Raw genomic sequence first — 17068 nt, 5'->3', positions numbered from 1 at the left:
GAAAATTCGTAATCAATGTAGCCTATTATCTTTTCTCTTATGACTCTCTGGTTGTAAATACTGTAAACGTGCGATGTATTAATTTTCGCGAATTTCACGATCACTAAAAAATTCGCGAAAAATTTTACTCGCGAGCACAGCTTGACGTTTATCCCGCGAAAGGAAACAGCCCCGGAATCGCGAAATGGAATACTCGCAAGTAACTTTGCAAATGACTGAATGCGTGATTCGCGGAAATTAATACATAGCAAATAAAAATACGTTTACAGTATACCAATTAGGTTGCGATTTAAGCATTGTGAGGGGGCGCGGTTATCCTCTTCCGAAGGAGGTAAGAGAAGAAGGTTTTGCGCGAAAGTGGATCGTGCTGTTGTGATTCGGGATGTTTGGATCGTGGAGCCAGCCTGTTTCGAACATGGTGTAACTGGATGCTTTGTTTCCATTAAAACTGTATTACCTTATACGGTGTTCACGGTCTTTCCGTGTTTCTTGGCATGGCGGTTGGGATAGACAGGCCGGTCTCTGCACCGGCGTGGGACCCTTGTACCGGGATTCCCACAGCCTTCGTTGGACTTTTGGAGTTGACAAGACTGAATATTACGGTCCTTAGCTCGATTGTTCTTGCCGGTTACGGCTCGAAATGAGTCTTCAACGGCAATTATTTCTGCATATATAATGAGAAAGATACTTATCCTCTTACGCGGCAATATGCCAATGGAACGAGCATGGCCACGCGCACGTGCAAACATTTAATACGAGTAAAGAAACCGCATTTTTGACGTAGTTCTTTAGGTCAACGCCGCTTTAAACCAATTGTGAATATGGGATAAAAATACGTTTATTTTACATCAACAGCCAGTACAGAAAAACAACAGGAACAGTCTTATGAACAAAAGTGAAGATTTTTTAATTCACACTAGCGATGTTTAACCAGCGACAAAAGACAGTCACACAGCTATCATCCACTGTTGTACCACTTCGAGAATAAATAAGTTGGCTCCGGTGCTTCGGCTGTATTCACTTCAGTGTAACGGAAGGTATCACAAACAAGTCTGTGGAGGCTCAAATCGTCGCCGTGAAAGATTTCAATAGCGTCGAATACTAAACCAAATTTGAGAGAATATCGCTCGAACGGAATTTCTCCCGATCACAGTGATTCTTCAACATACGTATAGTTCTGTGCACAGACTCAGAAGCTCCACGACACTACTGATCACGTGAACGTTGCACGTTCGACTCCACATCAACGGCCAAATATAGAGTGCATACCCGACAGCCGCTGGACGGCGGAGACTCACGGAATGTCCCTTATAGGGCGACACGGTCGCGTAGTTGCCATTGAGCTTTTTTTTTTTTTCGTGCACAGTTTCCTACAGTAGAACCTCGTTACAATCAAAGACGATATACTTCACTCCACTGAGCAGTGCCGCTTCCCAAAAGCTGTTTTGCACAATGTTCCCTACTCGAAGATGTTCCTTAGTGAGCAATGGTCAGGCTTGTTGGATTGTGACAACCAACAAGTGCGGACATTTTGGCACCCCTATTGCTTTTGGTAACCCGACCCAGGTATTGGTTGGTTTTCTGTTGCGGGTGGCGTCGCTTTGAACGAGGTTCCACAGTAACCCAGGAACTTTTCATGTATGTCTCACACACTGAGCAACTGCGCCGGAGCAATTTGAGGGGGCAGTAATTGTGCCGTCGGTTGGATCTGGAATGAGGACGTAGACGTAATGGTCACAGTAGTCGGATAAGTACCGGTACTGGTAACGGTACGGTAGCGTGTACTGAACGCGTTGTAGATGAGAGTGTATATCTTGGAGCTGTAACTAGTGGCCACTGTAACTGTTGTGTAAGTGGAGGTCACAGTTGAGAACTGGGGCGGTTGTTGTGTGGCAATGAGCTGCTGAAGCTGCTGTTGCTGAAGTTGCTGTAGCTGAAGGGCCTGCGTGTTGAGGTAAGGCACGACCGCGGTCGAGTAGCTGGTCAAAGTCCTCTCAGTCGTCGACAACGATTCCGATAGCGTCCTCGACCGAGTGCGCCGCCCGTCATAGAAATTCACTACCTTTGTACTAAAAACTGTGTCCGTCGTCGTGTATACAGTTGTATGGGTGACCGTCGAGTAGAGCGTTATCTGCTGATTGAGCTGCTGCAAACCTAAGTAGACGGCAGCCAAGGGATTGTTTTGGAAAGCTTGTCCCAAGGAGATAAGAGGATTATTGGACAACTGTAGGTTTCCATTGGAAGGTAGTGCCAGATACGAGGCCTCCAGGCTGGACGGACTTCGGGTACGAAGAGAGTTGCTCGGCGGAATGCCCTGCAGCAGCGTCTGGAAATACTGCTCAGAGTCTTCATCGGCCAGGGTGTCATTGTGGTCGTCGAGGACAAGCAGATCTCCTGGTGGCATGGTCGTGTACGCTGTCACGATCTTGCGAATGATGAAACTCTCCGTCACAGTGTGCGTCGTTGTGACGAGGCCGTCAAACACTGGCACGAGGGAAGTACGCCACGTGTGTTCCATGGTAGAGTAGACCCGTGATACGACGAGCGGTGGCGTCTCTTCGGGCACTGGAGTTGACATTATTCCTTCCACGATCCCGTTGGACAGCAGCTCCGAAGGCTCGAGCGTCGGATGCACGGAGGTTGTGAGGGTGAGAGTACGCACGGACTTCCTCTGTCCCGCGTGCAATGTCACGAGGCTCGTGATAGTGGCCTGTTGGCCCGCCGTGATTAGCGGGTCCACGTCTTCGTCCTCGTGTTCGTGTTCCGGCGAATCGCTCAGTCTGTCTTCGTGGTTTTGTTCTGGGCGTGCTGTTAAACGCACCTTGAAGCGGTTGAGTCGTACCTGCAAGCGACAAGTAGGCTATATAACTAAAGGCGAGAATGTATCATATTGCAGTAAGTGAACAGCTACCTTTGATTTCCACGCTCAAAAAAGCAGATCTTCACCGCATAAGACGCTCGAGGTTCAACCAGCGCACAGAATGATGTAGTTCTGGCTTCTGATTGTTGAAAGCGGTAGGAGTACGCCTTTTCTGTAACACTTTACATTTACGCAGTGTGTTACAAAAATGGCGTACCTTCCTCGTCCTCAGCGGATTAGGAGAAAATGTGATATTATTCTGAATGCTAGTTGAACGTCGAGCGTCTTATGCGGTGAGGATCTGTACGAATCGTACGAATATTATTTTTATTGCATATATACGTATTTAAATGCCGCAATATGGCAATTATTTCAGAGGTATTTATTCGCCAACACGTTATTGACCGCATGGGACACCGTCGCTTACACGTCTAACGAGTTAACGAGAGGCGGGACACTCGTCAAGAAAGGCACGCGCACGGCGCCCTTCGTGTGATACGTGAAGGACGCACCATACGTCACGTGCAATGTGTCACGTGCAATGTGTCCTATCTTAACGAATATCCCTCCCCTCGTTAGCTCGTTAGACGCGTAATGACGGTGTCCCATGCGATCAACAACGTGCCGGCGAAACGAAACACCTCTAAAATAATTGACATATTGCTGCATTTAAATACGTATGTATACAATAAAAATATTCGTACGTTTGGGACCTCATAACTGCGAGCCGATGCAAAAGCATTCCGCTTTTAGACATGCGACCTGAAGTCAGAATCAAGGTTTCTCAGCAGCGTTGCAATAGTGCGTTCATGAGACTTTGTACCAGGGTGGTTCCATAAGTTTCCGGCCCGAGGTAGAAAATGGGCGCGGAATTTGAAAATGCGATTAATAGGGAGCCTCCATGGGTTGCTGCGGCTTCTCCGCTTTTCGGGGAGGAGACACCCTTTAACCGTGCCAACGCCGCCTTTCCTCCTCGCCCTCGTGCGGAGCGAGCATTTTGACTCCCAACTTGGTACGCGCTGCCCATTGCCCGCTGTGCATTTTGCGCGTTCGAGTGGCCATTCGGCACATGTACACGCAAGTGATGGCATTTCTTCTGTATCTTAGCGTCATTATATGTTTTGGGAACAAATATCGCAACTCATCCCTCCGAAATTTTAAATCCAACGCGCAACAAGCTTGTCAGAACTGCCTCTATTACTGCTGAAATCGGCCGTTCCACGAGTCATTTGTTTCTCTCATTGCATGTGTGCTTGCGTCTGGAAGATTATTGTACTCTTTACAAACCTCGGGTAATACCAGTGTTCCGTCTCATTTTTTCTGTGTGTACAACGTTCGGGTCACAGTTCTTTTGCATCGGACTTTACACATGAAAGTGCTCCTTCTTTCTTTTCTCTATTTCTTTGAGAACCTTTGCGACACTCCATTGGAAACCAGCTCAGGTCGGTGTTATGTCGACAGACGTTGTACTGAAGTTGCACGAAGAGGCCCTGAAGGTGTATGGCTACGAATTATTTTTAACCGGACCAGTTTCTTTGAAACTGATTTGTGTCTGCCAGTTCCTGCACACCCCGCGGACTGGCAACTATAACATCGACAACAGCGATTACCTCGCAGATCTGCTGAGCAATCAAGCGGAAAAAACCCCGACGAAAGGGATGAAGACAGCGACCTGGACTAAGTATTTATCGAAGAAGTAACTGGTGCCGAGTGCGATATCCTGTCACATATCGGCGGGTTTGTTGTGAAAAGTGCCCTGAAGTCGATGAGGTTATGCCAGTCATGCAACGTCGGATTATGTGCAAAATCTCCGTAAAGCCACAACAAGCTCACTGAGCTTCGTGAGCCCGTACGTGGTGCAATGAATCTTCGGTAGATTTCGGGCAGCGTAGCACATTTCTTCGTACAATGTGACGAGGCATTCAGAGCGATTTCTGCTTCAAAACGCATCTATGCGATGCACCCACCTTTTAAGACTGTGTCAACTTTCATTCATAATAACGTGGACAAGAATCTTCCGGCTTGTCGCCAACATAATGAAGAACTATATCATGTAATAATCGGCAAATTTGTACAACTACGATTGAAGGTGCACTTGCGATAGGAGCATGTCGGTAAAACAACGTCGTTTTCAAACAAAACGGCAGCAGGCGTTGAACTTGAATGAGACGTTGTAATAAAATCTGCTTGCAATTAACACATTTCTGTTGTCTGTACACATTCCCATGTTTACTATTGTAATTCATTGGCCGAGACACGACTGCGTGTGCAGGTGCAGTGACGAATTTATACAAACGTCACAAAGCATTAACAACGTATTTTACGACCCATGACCAGCTCTACTAGCATATATGATATGATATGATATGATATGTGATAGTATGCTTCATTCCGCTTTTACCTTCTTCCTGTCGCAAAAAATCGAGAAAAACGCAACCCCGCCGCTGACGCCCAATGCGATGTGGGAGTCAAAATGCCGGCGCTCGTAGCAGACGACGGAGTTGTCGCCTCCCTGAAAAGGGAACGCACATGGAGGCTCCCTAGCGATTAAGGACGCGTGGCGCCATCTGTTGGAGGGCCGGAGCACCACCCTCAACCCTCTCCATGCTTTTGTCGGTTGGAGAGCGGCCTTTCAAACAGCCAGGGTGCACTCTTCAGTTACAATGGAAAAAATCGAGTACCGCGCTGTGATAAAATTCTTGACAAAAGAGGGACTTTCGCCTAAATAAATTAAAGCGCGACTGGACAACGTGTACAGGGGAGCCTCTCCGCCGTCCACAACGGTAAAAGACTGGGCTAAGCAGTTTCGACTGGGGCGAGAGCCCATTGAAGATGACCCACGCGATGGTCGTCCAGTGGAAGTGGTGACACAAGAAAATTTGTCTCTTGTCGAGGAGGAAGTGCTGAGCGACAGGCGTCTGAAGGTGAATGAAATCTCAGAAAGGCTGGGGCTTTCCAAAACAACCGTTTTTCGCATCATCGGCGAGGGCCTTCACATTAAAAAGGTCAGTGCGAGATGGGTGCCACGACTTCTCTCGTCAGTTCAAAAGCAACAGCGCTTCGTCTGTGCCAAAGAGTTTTTGGAGCTTTGTCAAGAGAACGAAGAAGAAATATTGAAGTCAATTGTCACAGGGGATGAGACTATGGTGCTCTTCTATGATCCCCTTTCGAAAAAGGAGTCGATGGAGTGGCGCAAACCAGGAGAAGCACCCCCAAGAAAAGCCAAGGTCACACAATCCACAAAGAAGATCATGGCAACAATATTTTGGGATTGTCACGGGATCCTCGTCATCGACTTCAAAGAGAGGAACACCACAGTGAATGCGACTTATGCACCGACTGCGAGACGCCATCAAGGAAAAGAGGCGCGGCAGGTTGAGTCGAGGTGTCCGGTTGCTCCACGACAATGCCCCTGTCCACACGGCTTCTGTTGCCAAGGCTGCACTGAAGGAGTGCGGCTTCGAAGAAATCCACCACCCACCCTACAGTCCAGACTTGGCACCGAGTGACTACTTCCTGATCCTAAACTTGAAGAGGGATCTCAGAGGACGGAGATTTCAAAACGATAGTGAGGTGCAAGAGGCAGTTTTCCAGCATTTTGCGGAAAAAACTTCGGACTATTTTTTCAAGGGTATAAGAATGCTGGTTGAAAGGTGTCAAAGTGCATCGAAGTTAAGGGTGACTATGTCGAAAAGTGTTTCGTCTCTATGACTATTAAAAGTTGGTCGGGCCGGAAACTTATGGAACCACCCTCGTAGGTTTAATTCGAAAAGTTGGAACATTGTGCTGTTGTCACGCTAACGGGAGGAGTTCCATAATTAATTGTGCACTTAAGAGAATAGCACTTTCAGTCGCCCCCCGTATGAGTCCGTCACCCGGAAATTAGAGACCGAAACCTAGTTCTGGCGGTCGCTGCAACAAGAACAACAACAAATACAAGCTATATGTAGTCACCGGACTCGGTGGATCAGTTGGTAGCGTGTTGGTAGGCTGCGGGTTCGATCCCGGCCGAGGACGCCAGTAACTTTAACTCGCACCAGAGTTAACTTGAACACAATTCCAGTCTGCGGACCCTTGTAGTGCTTAGTAGAAATAACGGCGGAGGGTGTTTTTGTCATCTATTTACAGGTGACCCCCATTATGTTTTCTGCTAGGCGCTGCCAGGGTGGCTCTCTTCTCGTTTTGCAGGCTGGAGCGGTGTTCAAGTTAACTTTGACGAGAGCCGTACAAGTCGCTTAGACACGCTGTCTTCCGTGAGAGACGTTAAATAGGGCGTACCATGTGCTGATATTCCGACGCACGGTAAAAAACCAAGTAGGAGGACTTCCTATGGAGGTAGTCCCCTTTACACCCGACTCTTACATACCAGATAACAACGCTCCCAAGGGGAGATCTCTTTTTGTACGTGCCATACCATGCGAGCAATCGCTCATGATCGTAGTGTATTGTCATGATTGTAGTTGTCTCTCGACGTAAAGCCACGGATTATGCAACATGTAGTCACGGTGTGTGAACAGCTATCATAAGGGATCTTGCAGACAGAGTAGATGGTGATACGCACGCGCTGCTCGTTCGCTCAACCTGCACTCTTAGAAGTAAAGAAAATTGGGGAGCAATTACAGCTTCTCGTCCCCTATAGATGACATTTATTCTCTGTTTCAATCCCCTGACCCTGAGATTTGCTCGAAAACTTCATTCTGTAAAACTGATTCGTTTCTTCCATATTTTTTTTTTCTCATAAAAGTATATGACGCGCTAAAATATGCTTTGATTTTGGCAGGGCGATCTCCATGTCCTCACCGTTTGAGTGTTCCTGGAAGGTACATAGCGTAGCCGTGTACCACCACGATGCAGCCTGCTGCGGGTCACAACAATGGTGTTCTCGTCCAAATCAGAGATGTCGTGGGTCGAATGGGTGGTGCGGGCTTTGAACGTGCGCAAGGACTGCGTCGACCGATGGGGCAACGCTCTGGTCGTCGACTCGGGTTCCTTGAAGGAAGACTGCAGTACGGTGCTGCTCTGGCTCTGCACCCGTTTGGGCGTCTGTAACAGGGAGACACGTTCGTATTACGTGGAGGTCCTGTTGGTCCGAATATATTCCAGGTGCTAACATGATAATAGAAAATCATTGACTTCTGAAAACAAAAAAACACTGGTCTGAGTCTTACTGGTACCAACTGACATTTCCGCTCCACACAGAGAAAATGTACATACAGGCGATAAGACAGAGACACAACGTGAAAATCCGTCATGTTAATACCGAGTGGCAGATTGAATGTTGTATCGAAGAAACATATTAACAAAGATGATTCCCATCAGCCCAAATCCGCAGTTTTACATTAATAACTTTGGTGAAGTTCGTTTATTCCTTCGGGATTGGACGAACAGCCTATTGATTGACAAACAGCCTAAAAGCACCCTCAGAAAGGCAACGGCTGGTCATAGTTCAACAAAGCACACATATGTATTTTTTGTCCATGTGATATAAGTTATCTTCAGTATTCTGTTACCTCTTCATGAAAGTCATCAGGAACGCTGAGGCCATGAGGCATAATCTCATTTAACATGTTTTCACTCGTTCCCATGCAGAAGTGCAAGAATAAGCTCTATGGGTACGCTTCTTCCTGCAATCGTTAAAGGTCCTTAAGTTCTAAAGCAATTATTGCGGGTGTAGATTGCAAACGACAACGTACGTCTTATAGTAGACCATACGAAAAGAAGAGAACGTGCGCTTTGTAATGAAGATTGTATGCGTGTATGCCCTGTGTGCCCTGGCGAACTACCTGAAGGACATACGTGCTGAAATAATCTAAATCATTCAGTGCTTTCACACATGGTGCTTTCACGTCATGGAACAGCTGGTCGCACCAGTGCGACCTACGTTTCCATTTTTTTCTTGCTATTTCTATTCTATTATATTCTGTATGCGTGTATAGACTTACAGGACGAGGCGTCCGCCGAACACTGGGCGATACTTTTGGTGCCGGTGTGGACTCCGGGGCACGGAACGCAGCCGTCGGCTTCACGACTTCAGAAGAGGAGGACGAGGCATGGATGATCCTAGAAGTGCTTTGCAGTATCTGAGCGTATTTCCCGTCGATGTAGGTGCCGATCACTTTGGTTTCGTGTATTGTCGTTGCTCCTCTGCACGATAAAAGATACATTTCCTTTTCATATCTACGGTCACTGCGATATTTGTTTCGCGTCTGGCACAAGTATTTTTTTATAGGAAGTTCATGTTCAGGAAACTCGCAAGATGTGTTATCCCGGTGGAGCAGCAAGAAGCAAGAAACCATGACCAGCTGTGATATGACGCCTCTTGTGTGGTTAAATGATCCGGTGCACGAGAAAGGTCTTCGCCTCCATTCTTCGTACGACTATGTACCAGTGCCGAATATACATGGGTTGCAATTCTTATATTCAAAACATATAAAGAGAGAGAGAGAAAAAAAAAAGAAACAAGGAAGAGCAAGTTGTACGCTCGAATGTACTCTCGCTTGTACTCTCCCTATGATTCCGATATATTTAACGCATTATCCCCGGCTCTGAACCATTTTGGAAGAACTTTGGGAGAACACTTTTCTCGATTGACAACCAAAATGTTTTAATCCACGATACAAACAGCCTCGCGAAATGTCCAGCCCCATCCACTTTGTCTACGTTGGAAGATCAGATGCCTCTCATGTTCCAAGGAAATGTTCCAATATTTCGTGTTCCGCAGCTCGTTCTGTGAATGAGTAATGAAGAACATGCAACGGAAGCTTACTCTTGTACATGTGTCCCGCCGAGGACTGTAACAAGTCCTGTCGGGTATTGGGGTCTGCTGGTTGACGTAGAAGGCGTCGTCTTGGACGGCTCCGGGGGCGACGTCTTGCTCAACTGCGTCGGGGGCAACACCTCGTTGGCAGGCTCACCGCCCACAATCTCGAAGCCCAGTACGTTAGTTGTCTGCATATTGTTTAGACACGGTCCCGTTAAAAAAAAGAAATAAAGAAAAATAAATAAACGTTGCTTGTTTCACACTCTCAAGAGTAAAAGACTGTGGGAGTACGAGAGGCATACAAGAATAAAACAACCAAACTCGGTGACAGGCAATGCATGCGTCAGACGCATATGCTCAATTGACCGAATTCTCGGAAGCACATTTTAAGAAGACGACGCACAGGAACCAAGAAGCATAAACACTCATGAGCAAACAACGGGAATTAACCGAGGCATTTAAGGACGAACACGTAAGCATCCAACGCCCAAGATTCAATGAAATCAAACTCTGGAAATCAGAAGGCCCAGGTTCGAACCCTGGTGTCAGAACCTTTTTCCTGAGTTGTTTGACTTCAATACCCATCAGGAAATGCACAAAGGGGTAAGACTAACAGCTTCGTCAGCTAACTGATGTGCAAAGTGATATCTGGGCCCCCTTGCACGAGCGTTGATAAAATTCCTCAGTGTCTTCCTCGGTAGCTTTGGCAGTGCTTTACACACAAGCAGCGTTGAGGACCGTAGCGCTACCGAAGCTACCGAGGGCACCACTAAGGAATCTCCTCAGCTTCGTGAAGCGGGCCCTGATCCAGAGATATATCCGTATTATACAGTTCTTTGCAATAGCGTAGGTCACGCGCAATTTCGAATGAGTTTACAAAGGTTACGTCGTAACACAGGTAATATCTGGATGCGCGGCACGAAGAAATTAAACGCTCGTTACAGTTACTTTATTAGTTCGCAGGAATGTTTCTTTTTTGAACATGATGGCAATTGATGTTCTGAGGCAGGAACACATAGAACGGACAAATACATACAAAGCCTCAAGTGCCTAACAAGCGCCAGAAGATGTGGGTTCGAGTCCTACAGCTGGCTAACCTTTTCAGTGACTTCCTTCTTTCATCATTAGTTTCTTTTTTGTTTTCTCTGTAGGTGCGCCAAACAAGCTCACTTTTGAAAGTGCCTTATATGGTCTAAAAGCAGAACTTTGCCGGACGGCCATCATCCCGGATGACATCGTTCTTTCCTCTGATGACGGGGGGTTCCGTACACTTTTGTGTGACACCTATGCACTTGCGCTAATTATCACAAAAAAGGAGTACGCCCCGCTATTGTATGTGTATCAAGGGCTTCAGTGAAGTTGGCGCCATGCGCGTTATGCGGTTCTGTTTTTGGAGTGTGCGTATTGGTATCATTAGAAACAGACGTCAACTTTGCTAGTAAAGACGTCCACATAACGTTTGCTAAAGGAATGGTAGGAGAGATTAATACCCCTGACACAGAGACACTCTAACCGCGTTTCGGGAGGAGCACACTTCTTCAAAGGGAGTTTGTTTCCACTGATACGTCACCTTTTCCTCCTGGATACCGGTCCCATACAGAAGATCGATCACTTCATTTTTGATTGAAATGGTAAGAACACAATGGATGATTGACAGTTCACGATTATTCTTTAGGTGAGGTTTCATCTTAAGACGTATTCTTATAAGATGTTTATTTATCCCCAATGGGGTTTCTTTAAAAGAGCCTCATCACGCCTAAAATGGGCAATTTTAATTCAATGCTCGCGCCCGAAGGTGGTCATCACCAACCGCAACACTGCTGTCGCCATTACTGCCAATTTGTTGCTAGCGGATGCGGTTTTGGTTTATGTTTCCTCGCGTCTTTTACAATTTATTACTCGTAAGTATGTGTTATTGCCCTATCAGTGTTGGCTTGTACAGCTAGCACCGCGTTTTCAATGGAAGTCACAGAGGACTCAAACGAAAGCTATGCCGTGTGTCAAGTCTGCCGTTCCCACGCGAAGATGAGCGAGTTAAGTGCGCACTAAAAGCACCGTATAGCACGCTCTGCGCCAACCAATGTGCCAAATGACACAGGTACAAATGACAGTTAGGTTCTGATTTGAGGAGAGAGCCCTTTTGTGACAATTAACGCATGCCCAAAACGTCACAAAAAGGCCCTCCTCGCCTCTGATTTTTAAGAAATCAGGAATGAGAAAGACATATATCGTTCTGAGTAACGGTTGGTTTTGAGCGTGCGATACGCTGAAACATACCTTCCACACTCCAGGACTTGCACGTTGGCGAACATCCTATACCCCGGAGGTCCTTCTGTTGAACGATCGACTAACACTCGTAACCTCGTGCGTTTTCTTCAGGAAACGGGCCTTGCGGAAAGACCCATCTAACGTACCCCCAATCCACTGTGCACATCGGTCTAATTCATCCTGTACATACATCACCTTCAACCCTTCACCCTACATCCCTTTCACCCCTTCATGCCCACTCGCGTGTGGCCAACAACGGCGAGCCAATTTTGACATAACCCCTCCCCCCCTTCCTGTTTTTTTTGGAATGTGGATTACCTTATCCTGTTTGTTCCTTATGCTTTATCCTTATTGTTCGTTGGCTTATCATTCGGAATTTATTTATTGCGAACGTATTTCGATGTACTGCAACTCGCCACTCACGTCCCTGGCGCACATATTACACTCTAAAACGGTGGTGATGATGGAACTGCTCACCGTAGTCGGCCACGTTCAGGCGGGCAACGTCACGGCTATCGCAGGGGGAGGAGGTGGGATAGTGCGTCCTGGGCCGACTTCACAGGGAACTGTGCCGACATTTGTCTTAAAGCGTCTGAGGGAAACCCAGGACTCTAAAACGAAGCTTCACCACATAACACTCTAAAGGCCCACCATTGCACGACATGATACTGTTATCACTCCTGATTTGTGCAGTATGTGGGGCGTACGCGCCTTTTTGTGACAATTATCATAACTGTCACAAAAAGGCGTACGCCTACCGTTTTCAACACATCAGGGGAGAGACGGGATGATGGCTGCGTAGGGGTATTCTATGCGATTAAGTTGCACTCCTCCATATGGCATAATGATGTACCTGCAGCTTATCCGTCTTCGGTGCGTCCGACGCAGGCGTGAAGACGATGACGGTACCGTCCACAGTGGTACGGAAGTTGAGAAACCCTCTGACGGTGACCGTCGGTAGAGATGTCTGCGTCCGTGTCTCCGCCTCCGTTAAAGCTTCTGCGCGGGGAGCCACGTACACCGGACCATCTGACTCCGTACATCCTGCGTAGAATATCAATGTTTCATCAGCTACAAGGAAGAACTGGAATACCTTTCGCGCGCAGACGTCAAACTGTATGGTACGCGTTCGAAGTCAATTACAGGGAAGTCAAAATCACTCAAGGCTCCCGTCAGGAGCTCCGATCATTATTCTTGTGAAGTATCGTTCATTTGATATTATTGACGTCTCGAAAACATGTCGATTCAATTGAAATTCAAAGCCTCGTTTTTATATGCGCATTATTCGCGACTGTGCTGTTTCGCAAAAATTCAAGCAACGGCTTATGTAAAACTGGTTAACGGAATGAAGTCAGAAAACATCTTTTTCTTCCCTTTATGCGGCTGCACTTTAAAATACAGCACACTCTTGGAACAGAACGTCAACCGGTGCACAAATTGATACCGTTATCACTTTCTGTTTCCGAAGAGAGGGGGAGCGTACGGCTTTCTGGGACAATTAACACAAATGCAAAGTGCCACAAAAAGGTGTACGCCTCCCGTTTTCTAATGCGTTTTCTCTGGGTTTTCCTCTGACTTTTTAAGGCAAATGTCGGCAAAGTTCCCTGAGAAGCCGGCCCAGTGCACACGACATCTCGAGCAACACGCTGACAAATACGTCTACAGGCAGACTGTTAGCCAATCAAATGCCACCACCTAACCAACCCATCTGTCCTGAGGATGTAACTGAAGTGTGCCTTAAAGGGGTACTCAAGTGCAAAAATATCTCCTCGAGGAATGACAGGTGCTGTTACCGACAGAAATACAAAAGGAACGGTATTCATCGGTTGTGTTCGTTCATGATTTATGATTGATAGAAAAAAACACACTTTACGCCTTTCCCTCTACCTCTCATTGCCAAGAAGGTGGACAGAAACGGTATTCATCGGTTGTGTCGTTCATGATTTATGATCGATAGAAAAAACACATTTTACGCATTTCCCTCTACCTCTCATTCCCAAGAAGGCGGACAGTGCTGAGCGTGCCCTCACTGGTTTCCTCAAACGATTTGTCCAAGCGTCGCGCGGGAGATCGTTTCAAGGAACCAATCGGAAGACTCTCCGCATTATCGTGCTTCTGGAGAGGGAGAGGGAAAGTATAAATTGCGTTTTTTTTTTCGATCGATCATAAATCACAAACAGCACAACCGATGAATCCCGTTCTTTTGTGTGTGTGTGTGTGTGTTAAGGTAACGCCATCTTTCATTCTCCGAGAAGATATTTCCGCACTTTAGTGCCCTTCTAGATTTGAGAATGCTACGAAGAAGTGTTTAGAAGATGCAGACGAGACATTGTCCATGTATTGTCTATGACACGTTGTAGTGGATGAGGCAATTAAACGAGGGCAAACACAACACAAGCCCCACAACGCCCAGTTACATACTTCAGTTGAATAATGGTAGTTGAAGAAAAGACTATTGCAATTAGTGGGATTCGAACTCACATCCTCTGATCGCCGGTCAGAGGTGCAAGTAATTACGCCATGCTTGAGAAAGATGCCAACATCCACGATTGTGTTAGTCTGTGTGAATGTGGGAGTGTCTGGCAACAATGTAATTTTTTTTTAAATAATTGGGTGTTTACGTCGCGAGACAACTGAGATCATGAGCGACACCACAGCGGTCGGTCTGTGGATTGATTTTGCCCACCTGAGGGTTCTTTAACGGGCCCGACTCCACCTGCCCGGGTCCAGCCCGTACCCAACTATTTCCATGCTCAGGCCCGGTCCCAGCCCGCCTCTGCTCTACGTGTTCTCAAGGCCGGGAGGCGTATTTAAATTTACTAAAGAGCACAGCGCAGCGAGGAAAAGGACGCAGCTAATTGGTGGAGAGTGAGGATGTACACTCGAGCTTGCTGTCTTTCTCTGCTGGTGAGCCGCTGTATGCTTGGTGCTTGCTTGCTTGGGAAGGCAGCGCGCAGCGGCGTGTGGGCGATATGTATGTACCTTGCGGTTCAAGAGAGACTGATCTCCGTTTTATTGCGCATGCACTGGTGTTAGTTCCCCTTTCTCGAACTCTCACGCGAACGAAATATGTCACAACGCCTAACCTAACTGACCCTCGTGCCGGACTCTCACGCGAACGAAATATGTCAGAACACCTAACCTAACTGACCCTCGTGCCAGACTCTCACGGGAACGAAATATGTCTCTACACCAAACCTAACTGACCCTCGTGCCGGACTCTCAGCCCGCCACAACAATCGTCCCCAAATGTGTGAGAGTGCACGTGTGAAATCCAGACCCATTACACGAAATAAGCAGGATCACATATAGAAAAGGGATAGTTCTCAGATGAGAATACCATGATATCCCATACCCAATGAAAAAAAAAAAAAAAAAAAAAGGGACATGAAAATTCAGCTGTGCAGTCGTGAAATATGTTCGCTTACATGCCCGACAATGGCCGGCGTTGTCAAGCCCGTACCCGGCCCGGGCACGGTGGCTGAGACCCCAGCCCGGCCCAGGCCCGCATAAAAAACGCAAAGCCCGGCCCGCGGGCCGGGTCGGGCTCGGGCTTTTGGGTAAGCAAGGGCTCGTGCAGTGCTCTATTAGAGGGGTCGTTGAGCAAGGCCCGCCTCCCGCAGAAAGAGAACAAGGTTTCTTGCTTGAGCGGAACGTTCGTCATAAGAACCACCGTGGTAGAGGATGTCCGCTAGCGTGCCAGAGCATTGACAAAAAAAAAAAAAAAATCATACGCCCCCCTCTCTCTTCCAATCAGAGGCGATGCAGAGCGTGTTGGTTTAATTGAAACACACCGAATAAACGCAAACGCTGTCCGTCTCTCTTTTGCGTTTATTCATAATATCACTTTAATATTCCTGGCAATGCTGTTTTCGGTCGGTAGGACATCAACTGTGTTGCATTTCAGTGTGCTTACATTATGGCTCGAGTCCAGGGATATTCCGAGCACCTCCCCTTCCCCAACGCCTCATAAACATTTTACAACACTGCCTCAAAAGGGCCGAAATAATTGTAAAAAAAAAACAGTCCCGAAAAGATAGGAGATATGGGTATCATGCCCTACCCTACGAAATTCCCACCTCCAACCCCCCATATCAAGATGAAAATTCTGCGCAAGTCCCTTCTCGAGTCTCTCCGTCGCGAGGCAATTACGATCACGGGTGGCGCAGCAGTGTTTCTCTGTCGAGAGGTTTTCCTCACCGTCAATTTTTTTTAACCTGTACTAACATCTCAGCACTCACTGTTGAACGTCCCTCGCAAGACGCAAACGGGCCTACACATGCATGGAAAGTAGAACCCCACAGCTTGCGTGTCATTGAGCGGGCACGCACATCGGTCATTCGACCATCTGTGAATAACAAATACAAATAAACACATGTATAAATACTTCAAGAAAATTATATTGAGTCATATGTCACCTGAACTGAATTTAACTGGAATAAGAGAAACAAAGATGCACGCTCCTTCAATATGGATGACTGCTGCTCTACAGCACATGTCTGCACGCTGTGCAAGGAGTAGGAAAAAGAAGAATTACACGGGGATGTGACTTCGTAGACAGACTGACTGACAAAATATCGCTTAGGGGATAGAAAACCAAAAAGCCAAGGAACCCAAAGGGTCAGAATACTACGTGTGCCCTGGATATAACGAGTATGAGAGCATCCAGAACACGCCGCTTGTGCGGTGAAGGCCAAGGGCTCAAAACCGTCAAAACATTGAATGGAAGGCTGTACAGTGCCGCAAGCGAGGACTGAAGTTCATCTGTGTGCCTTGAAGAAAGAGCTCGGGAATCACACATGCACAAGCACGAGGGGGTCAAGTTCTTATTACTGCCATGAAGGAACATATTCAGCAATGAGAGTCCGAGGGACGTTTACTCTTTTCCTACATATTCCCCACTCAACGCCACGCACTTCTGCCACCGGCGAATGAGCTGGCGGATACCATTGCTATAAAACTCATTCTGCATGTTCAGGAATTGCTCCACCTCTACAATCACCTCATGGTCGTCCTTCCACGCAGTGGGTTCTTCATACGTCGAAAGAGGAAGAAGTCACTAGACGTAAGCGCAAGGTCGTGCGAATACGGGGGATGATGCAAATATGAGGCGTAACCCAATGAGGTCTCGTGTCTCACCGTTTCCTGTGGAGAATGAGCCTGTGTATTGTCGTGGAGCA

At 47.1% G+C, this 17068-nt stretch overlaps 1 protein-coding gene across 1 annotated transcript in view; it reads right to left on the bottom strand.

Annotated features, from left to right (window-relative positions):
• Positions 1–820: 820 nt before the first annotated feature.
• LOC135395493 (mucin-2-like) overlaps positions 821–17068 on the bottom strand; it is a 110171-nt gene continuing 93923 nt past the window's right edge. The window contains exons 2-6 of the mRNA XM_064626673.1: positions 12742–12932; positions 9627–9808; positions 8803–9004; positions 7661–7903; positions 821–2842 (exon numbers count right to left, since the gene is read on the bottom strand). Of these exons, the coding sequence (XP_064482743.1) occupies positions 1646–2842; positions 7661–7903; positions 8803–9004; positions 9627–9808; positions 12742–12932 (2015 nt within the window). The 3' untranslated portion in view covers positions 821–1645. The remainder of the gene's footprint in view (positions 2843–7660; positions 7904–8802; positions 9005–9626; positions 9809–12741; positions 12933–17068) is intronic.

The sequence above is a fragment of the Ornithodoros turicata genome, chromosome 5, assembly GCF_037126465.1.
Source record: "Ornithodoros turicata isolate Travis chromosome 5, ASM3712646v1, whole genome shotgun sequence".
Taxonomy (NCBI): domain Eukaryota; kingdom Metazoa; phylum Arthropoda; class Arachnida; order Ixodida; family Argasidae; genus Ornithodoros; species Ornithodoros turicata.
Note: the sequence above shows the minus strand (reverse complement) of the source record. Positions and strands in the feature narration are given on the sequence as shown.